At 44.4% G+C, this 8,880-nt stretch overlaps 1 protein-coding gene across 1 annotated transcript in view; it reads left to right on the top strand.

Annotated features, from left to right (window-relative positions):
- TRAF3 (TNF receptor associated factor 3) overlaps positions 1–8,874 on the top strand; it is a 90,809-nt gene extending 81,935 nt beyond the window's left edge. The window contains exons 9-11 of the mRNA XM_018561087.1: positions 3,430–3,570; positions 6,172–6,340; positions 8,153–8,874. Coding sequence (XP_018416589.1) covers positions 3,430–3,570; positions 6,172–6,340; positions 8,153–8,724 — 882 coding nt within the window. The 3' untranslated portion in view covers positions 8,725–8,874. The remainder of the gene's footprint in view (positions 1–3,429; positions 3,571–6,171; positions 6,341–8,152) is intronic.
- The last annotated feature ends 6 nt before the right edge of the window (positions 8,875–8,880 follow it).

Below are 8,880 nucleotides of genomic sequence, written 5' to 3'. Positions count from 1 at the left end.
AAAAGGGCTGCACATCAGCATTGATTATAGTCGGGTGGATTTCAGCTATGCAAGTCCAAGGTTTCCTTTAGGATAATCAAATGGTCACAATTAGGGATGCACCAATACTGGTTTTTCAGTATTCAGTACCGATATTTTTATTTTGGTACTCACCGATACCGAATACTGATACCGGAAGTCCCATTAAGGAAGCCAGGCGGCATGTAAAGACTCGCCACCTAGATTCCTGATTAGCAGGAAAGCCGTCTCCATGCTCCCTCATCACCAGGTGACGAGGAAGCATGGAACGGTGACAAGGAAGCAGGAGGCTGCTTTCTGGCCAATCAGGAAGCCGGGGGGTGGGTAATGACTCGCTGCCTGGCTTCTTGATTGGCCAGCTCCACAAACAATCAGGAAGCCAGGCCACGAGTCATTATACGGCGACTGGTTTCCTGAATGGCCGGGAAGCCGGCTCCATGCTCCCTCGTCACCAGGTGACAAGGGAGCATGAAGCCGGCTTTCTGGCCAATCAGGAAGCCGGGGGGATGGGTAATGACGCACAGTCCGGCCCCCTCATTGGCCATCTTCCCAACCGATCAGGAAGCCGGGCAGCAAGTCATGGCTTCCCGGCCAATCAGGAAGACGGGCAGTGTGTAATGACTCGCTGCCTGAATTCCTGATAAGTTTGGGTATCGTGCTAGGCTTTGGAGCATTTGGGCGAGTACAGGTACTCGCTCAAATAGTCGGTATTGGCACCGATACTAGTATCGGTGCATCCCTAGTCACAATACATGCACTTTTCCTGTACCTCCGATATCTGCCAATATGTCAGACACAAGACACTCGCCTTTATTCATGACCCCTGGTGGGAAGGGCAAGATGTGCAATCAGTCTACCAGTGCCAGGCAGACACTTCCACTTAAAGGAGATGTAAAGTCCCAGCATATAGCAGCCTGTTGTAACATCAGCATTGTAATAGGAGTACACACTAGAGTTGCTTTTCTTTAGTCGGGTCATGTTCTCCTCGTCTGCCATCTTGCTGGATTGATATTTTTCGGTGTGTGTGCTTTAATCCGATGCCAGTATCCCGGAGGCTTTCCTGCTGCTGCTGACTTCAGCGCGCATGCTGAAATTTTATAATGATGCCACAGAGGGTTGGGGCCAGGCTTACAGCATTGGATGTTAATAATGTGCATCGTGAATGACTGCACGTCCTGTGTGCTGAGACGTGCGCCTTCCTCGGGGTGCATAGACAAAGTCAGAAATTAATTTAAAACATTTTAATGTGTTTTTGCCGGTATCGATTGTGAAAGAGGCCCTGTCACATGATTAAAAACTATCAAGCAAACCACATGCCTGTAAAAAAAGAAACCGAATGCCCAGAATGCCCAGGAATACCTATCTGTCCTGCTGCCTATGCTTCTGAATGCTGTTCCGATCCGCAAAGACCGCCCACGAGGTTCGCTGGGAAAGTGGCACTTCTGAGGGTGTCGATCTCTGCGGTCGTATGCTTATCTCGGTGCCAGTGGTGAAGTGGAGGTCAGCAGGGAGAACAAGTAAGAGCTCCTGGATGTGTCTGTTTCCATGCGGGCTTCAGGGGTGGGGGGTTGTTGGGCAACTTTCAGCAGCGCATGCAACAGGAAAGGGTATTCTGTTTCTTTACAGGTTAGTGCTTGCTTGAGAGTTTGTAATATTGTGACAATGTAGGCGTACCCTCCGTAAAAAAAAAAAAAAAGCCTCAGCGCCAATCCTATGGGCAGCCTTTTATTCCTCAGAGCTCAGATTTTCATATGCTGCATTGAGCTTGTACGTGGATGGGGGGTCTGACAATGGCACTGAATGATGACAGTCCCTGTGGTCACCTAGGTGCTTGCCTGTGAGGGTTCTCATTCATCCAGGTCATGGTATATCTTTAGAAAAAATGAATCCAAGCCACTGGGCTTGCTGTATTTGTCTTGAATATGTTTCGCTGGTCATCCGACTACGTTGACCAGCAAAACGTCTTCAAGAAAAATACAGCAAGCCCAGTTACCTAGGTGCATGTTTGGGGCCAACTGCCATCGTTTTGTGTGTCTGCTCCCCGTCCTCTGTAGGAAATAATTTAGACAATACTAGGGATGCACAGATACTTTTCGAGTACCAGTGCAGATACTTGGCATTTTCATGAGAACTACCAGTGGTTGCAGCTGGGGCCGGGCTCTGGCGCTCCACCACTGTCCTGAAATCATTGGTCTGTATTGTTTTAGAAAAACTGTCGCATGACCATAAACAAAAATGTATCAGTACTCGTACTTGTAAGTACTCGGCAAGTATCAGTACTCGTACGCGCAAAACTGGTATCTTTGCATCCCTTTATTTATATTTATAAAAACAAAATCGTACATTAAAACAGAGATGTACAAATCCCGGGAGCTCCGTGTGCTCCTTACAAATGACAGCTGCCTCCTAATTTTTGAATTTTTCTCTAGTGTAGTCTTGGAGCCTCAAAGTATTGGTACATGTACTCGTACTTGTACCGAGTACTGTACTTGGTATCTGTGCAACCCTAGACAATACGATAGTATAACCGCCCAGTGGAAACTGCTTTATGACCAGCAGGAGCATGCTGTTCCTATGGTTGTCCTTGCAGGTGGAGGATTTGCCCTTTTTTTTTGTTTCATAAAGGCTCACCTATCTTGAATAGGTCCTATACTAAAGTTTGCTTATATTTTGCCTTCCTTGGTTTCTCATTTACCCTTCATGAGCATGCTAATGACATCATTAAATAAAACCCTTTTCATTTTTTTTTATTGCATACCTGATTTTAGACCCATCATCACCATCTCTGTGCTTCTCTGTGCAATGCAGGCAGAACATAGCTGGCGGGAGGGGTGGTACAAAGCTTGCTGAAAACTGGAAGCTGCGGTAATGCCGTCATGTGATGCCGAGCTTCCATGATTTAAAGATCTGAAATTCAGTGAATGAAAGGGGTGGGCCAGGGACAGTCAGGCTGGGGAGGAAAGAACTAGATGATGCTGGATGTCCTCCATCCAGGAAATGAGGCGGGCTCTATCTAACTTGCTGCAACTTCTAATGGACATTGTGAGAAGCTCCCAGTGTGCAGTGACATCAGAGAAAGCAAGTCCAGGAGAGGAGCCGGTACAATTGTGCAAAAGGGAACTCCGGAGTTCAGATTTAAATGAACAAAAAATAAAAAAAAGCATTTCAAGTAATTCTGTGCAGCAGAAAGTGTCAGGGGCTGAAATTAAACTCAACTGCAATATTGCACTTCTGAAGATCCTCCAAATGTTGGTTCCCTCCACCGCTGGTTTAGGTAAACCGTATCAGATATTCCCATTGTTATTTCAGATATCGGCCGCCCTCAGAAATCAGATTTGATAACTTTTTGTGTTACTGTAAACGGAGCCGAATATTCACCCGGCTATGTGTCATGTGTTTTCTTCTCTGTAGGTGTCCATGTTACAGAATGAAAGTTCAGAAAAGAACAAAAGTATTCAGATACTCCACAAACAGATGTGTAACTTTGAAGTAGAGATCGAGAGACATAAAGAGATGCTGCGAAATAATGAAGCCAAAATCCACCAACTGCACGTAAGCAACACAAACACGTCATCTTCTCCCAAGGGTTTGCATGCCATTGATGTCTGCGGGATCGCAGACTTTCCTGTGTTGGTGGTTGCTTGACCTTCGTTGGCGGTTGTCTGGCCTGTGTTGGTTGGACTCTTGTTGATGTTTGTTGGAAGTATGGGATGTGCTGCTACCAAGCCCTTGTGGAAGATCGGGTACTGAATGCCTGCAGGGGCTTGTTCTGTGCTCCATAGGCCTCACTAATCCAGAGAAACAGACCGGCTGCACTCTAAAACAGAATTCAAATGCTAGGAGCTTTATTTATCTGAGCAGCATGAACAGAGAGTCTCCGTCTGGGACCTCCTCCACTGATGCGTTTCACCCACAGGGCTGGGGTTAATCGTAGAGGTTTTGTTCTTCTAGGATTACACCCAGTCTTGTGTGTGAAACCCGTCCGTGGAGGAGGTCCCAGGCAGTTACCGAAGTTTGATTATTTTTTTTTGGCGTTCAGGTGAACTTTTAGTGGGAATTTATCTCTGTTGATGATTGAGTACCCTTTGTTGACTGTTGGTAATTAGTTGCCCACTCTTCATTGTTGGTTATTGGTTGTCCACTGTTCACCGTTGGTTGGCAATTGGTTGCCCACTGTTGCCTGTTGGTTAATGGTTGGTAGTTGCCCACTGTTGTTTGTTGGTTAATAGTTGGCAATTGGTTGCACACTGTTGATGATCGGTTGCCCTCTGTTGGTCATGTGCTGGCCTCTGACAGCTGGTGCCTCTTGGTTGAGTGTTGGATAGAGAATAAGGGCAAGATATGGTCTAATGCAGGATTAGGCAAACTCAGCACTCCAGCTGTTGCCTGACTACAACTCCCATTATGTACTGCAAGACTGATAGCCACAAGCATGTCTTTCAGAACCAAAGGCATGAGGGAATATGTAGTTTCATTACATTTGGAGTGCCGAGTTTGCCTACCTCTGCTCTCATGTAAATGTTAATACTGCTATTTTTGCTCTCCCAGTTTTAATTCCATTGTTTTTGGCTCACAAAATACTTCAATATACATATTCATTGATACCAGTGTACAACAACAGAGCAACTCGTATATATAGCACAGCGTCATTTGTTGTGATCTTATGTAGTATATATGATCAGGAACGTACTGTACTCACTATTTAGGGACAGTTTGTTTGCTGGTTATTTTTTACATTACTTCCTTCTCAGCGTACATTCCTACAACAATAAATCTCATTTGTAGGCAGATAGCAAATTGACTTCCTTGTCAATTTATTACAAATGTATTTCCTGTGTTGCCCTATAGGAATGTAAGCCTTTGGGGTTTGAGACGGCGGCGAGCGGCTGTGTTGTCAGAATGAAAGGTCTTTGTTACTGTGCAGTGTTTTAATGTAACTTTGCTTTCTAAGCATCTTGGAAATATATCATGACAGTAGATGTGTTGGTAGAGCGCTGGGCCCGAAGTAAGAAGGTTAGGGGGTTTTGGAGGCAGCTCTCTGTCAGGCGGGGTATCCTTTGGGGTCCCTAGAATAGTCTTAATGTTGTGAAAAGAAGAAGAGCGCCACAAATTTAGTATGAGTCCAGTAAATCTTTATTGCCCAGGACAGAAGATCAGAAGAGATTTATTTTTATTTTTTTCCATATTAAATGTTTATTGAAGTTTTACAATATATGGCAAAGGACACGGTAACAATATCATAGACAGACATACATATCAGCTTGCGGTATACTGAGCCTAGGGTGACGGGAGGACGCTAGTTTGTGTCCTCCCATTACCCTAAGGAGAACTATGGGGAAAAGCCTTAACCCCATAGTTCTCCTTTAACGTGTTTCTGGGGGTCGATGCTGAATACTCCTCCTTTGTCAGGGCTGGGAAATAAGATGTCCTAAATTAACAAAAAAAGAGAAATAAAAAAGCTTTAAAAAGTTCCCTTTTTAAAAAAAATTATCTTTTTTTATGTTTAATTTGTGTTGTCTAATTTCCCAGCCCTGATGAAGAGGGGAGTATTGAGCATTGAGTCTTTGCCACAGAAAGGGTTCTTTTGTTGAAACCCTGGAATTTATGTGCTCAGCTTAGATGGAAACTGTTCTTGGCAGTTCTCCTTTAATGCCTTTCAGACCTTCCAGGAAAGCAATCGTCTACCTGTAATCAGAGGGTTTCCTGTGCACGTTAGGGGGAAGAAGGAACTACATTGTGTCTGAGCTACAGAAATGTCTCACTCTGACATAAGAGTTTCACAAGTCTTTGAAATGGACAATTTCTGTGAAAACATTTGCATAGTTTTTTTTTTTTAAAGACCCGAGACGAAAGGGGGGCGCTCCGCGCGTTGTCATAAGTGATTTTTTCTAATAAGTGACTTTTTATAAACATTGCAAGTGATGTGTGAGTTGAGGACCGGGTGTATACATCCTTGAACTCCCGGCAAACCGCTGAATGCACAGTTAAAACACAATGATATACCTGCTAACAGATTTGTAATTCTGGCCACCCAGTCCTCCGTCTGTTGCCATCAAAAAACGAAACTTGAAAGAGAATCGCGTTAAGATTGTCTTATCTCGTCCTATTTTAGTTGTTGGTGTATTTATCATTGCGGATATTTTCTCTGTGCAGAGAGTTATCGAAGGCCAAGCAGATAAGCTGAAGGACTTGGATATGGAAATCCGGGGCTTGCGTCAGACTGGGGAAGATGCAGATAATATAAAGACCTCTCTGGAGTCACTACAGACCCGTTTGACTCAATTGGAGACTATAAGTAAGACTGCTGCTGCATGGAATCCTGGTAAGGACAACCGAAAGACTTTAGCCTGACCCGGGTGGTGGTGGTGGGGTGTTTAAGGGCAACAATTGGCTTTACAAACCCTTTAACTAGTCTTTAAACATTCACAATGCTGAACAATGACAAGAATTTAGTTTTTTGTGTTTTTTTTATTGTATATTTTTTTGCTGTGTTATCTGCTAGTATTACTTGGTTATTGTGCAGTAAAAGTATTGTTAGTCAAGCCGGTGTTCTATCGAAAGTTCTAACTCCTCGAGATCTCCAACGACCTGACTTCCGGTTTAGTTAGAAGTAAGAGGTTTAGCCGAGAACGCTGTACTGCATGTGCGCCATTTCCATATATACACATACTACACAGCAATAAAGTATTATAATGTGAAAAAACAATATTGTGCCGAGCTAATAATCATACATATCTAATAAATTGAAACATATATAAATGAGTCACATATATGAGCCTTCAAACAAATGAGGCATAAGAAATATCTACACACATACAAAAAAGCAATATAGGCAAAAAAAGTCCCAAGGAAAAAACAAACGCAAACAATGGTGATTGTGCAAAAAATTCCTCAGATGATTCGCAGCCAATGTGCATATAACTCTCAGGTAAGGATAATCACACAATGCAGGCAGACCTTCACCTCCACCCAGTGAGTGATGATAACAAGTGAATGCTCACCTGGGGAGGTAGACCCACAGAGCTAGGTCAAATGCACTTTTTCCCTTCTTAATGGGGGAGGGAAGCCCATGCACAGAAAAAGGCGATAAGGTCTCCTCAGATCACAGGTACCAGTATAAATCCAGGTGGAAAGAGAAAAAGGACAAGGACATAGTGCATAACGTCCAATAAAATGCAATTTATTATATAAAAAATGCGTACTCACAATGGTGTAAACAGTACAGGCATTGGGTATTGCTGGATCATACCAGCAGTACAAATGGCAGCAGAGTGATAAGAAAACTGTTCGTCCGGCTCAGCGTGGTGACATCAGGAGCTCTGCCCTACGTACGTTACGTCAAAACACGTGACTTTGTCAGGGGTCTGGGCTCTGACACGACACATTTGTTTGAAGGCTCATATATGTGACTCATTTATATATGTTTCAATTTATTAGATATGTATGATTATTAGCTCGGCACAATATTGTTTTTTCACATTTTACAGATATTTAGTTATATCCTTAGTGCTTGGTAGCTCATATTTCCACATTACACTTACTGGCGCTGATCACCTTTATTGTTTAGTTAAAGTATTATAATGAACTAGGGTCAGACTAATCCAGCACGTTATTCATCTGACTTGCCCCACTCAATATGGGCGCCGCTTGCGGCCATATTGAGTGGGGCAACTCATTAATAACGCGCTGTATTAGTTTAACCCTAGTTCATTATAATACTTAATTGCTGTGTACTATGTGTATAGGGAAAAGGCGCGGGTGGCGCACGTGCACTATATAGGTTCCTCGGCTAAACCTCTTCTAACTAAACCGGAAGTCAGGTTGTTGGAGTTTTCAACAGAGCACTGGCCAGTCACACCAGAACTACACTTCCTTGAAGATCTTCAGCATTTGACATTCCTGGGTATATTGGATGCATGCATCACGCATGCTGTGTGCTGTGGGCCCATCTACCAACTAAGCTACTTCTGTGTCCCTACAGAGCTCTTTGCGGGTGAAACCAAAATTACCACAGACTTCTGAAACACACAGAAGTATCAAATGCTGAAGATTCATAAGTCGTTGTATCGCTAATATCCCTGCAGTGTGATACTTTAACATTCATTTATTTTGACATTCTGCCTTGTACCCTTAGGTGTCTTGGAGACCCAAATTAACAGACACGACCAGATGTTGAGCGTTCACGACATCCGCCTGGCGGACATGGACCTCCGGTTCCAGGTCCTGGAGACGGCAAGCTACAACGGCATCTTGATCTGGAAAATCCGCGACTACAAGAGGCGGAAGCAGGAGGCCGTCATGGGAAAGACATTGTCACTGTACAGTCAGCCATTCTACACAGGCTACTTCGGCTACAAGATGTGCGCCAGGGTCTACCTGAACGGAGACGGCATGGGGAAGAACACCCATTTGTCGCTGTTCTTCGTCATCATGAGGGGAGAGTACGATTCGCTGCTTCCTTGGCCGTTCAAGCAGAAAGTAAGTCTCATGTTAATGGACCAGGGACCGTCACGCCGCCACCTCGGCGACGCCTTCAAGCCGGACCCCAACAGCAGCAGCTTCAAAAAGCCCACCGGGGAAATGAACATTGCCTCTGGGTGCCCTGTATTTGTCGCCCAGACCGTGCTAGAAAATGGGACGTACATAAAAGACGATACCATTTTTATTAAAGTCATAGTCGATACATCAGACTTGCCGGACCCTTGATAGTAGGGAGCGCCAAGTGCTGTTTTTGGAAGGAAAGAGCAGCTTGGGGTTTTTGTACAATCCATATCGAAATCAAGAGGTCCCCAGACTTGGAAGCGGACCTGTTGGCGCTGGAACCGAAACCGGAAGGAACCAAGGACCCCAGTGGGGGGGGGG

Source organism: Nanorana parkeri, unplaced genomic scaffold (assembly GCF_000935625.1).
Source record: "Nanorana parkeri isolate BGI_ZX_2015 unplaced genomic scaffold, ASM93562v1 scaffold499, whole genome shotgun sequence".
NCBI classification, from domain to species: Eukaryota; Metazoa; Chordata; class Amphibia; order Anura; family Dicroglossidae; genus Nanorana; species Nanorana parkeri.
This window is presented reverse-complemented; position numbering and strand designations above follow the sequence as displayed.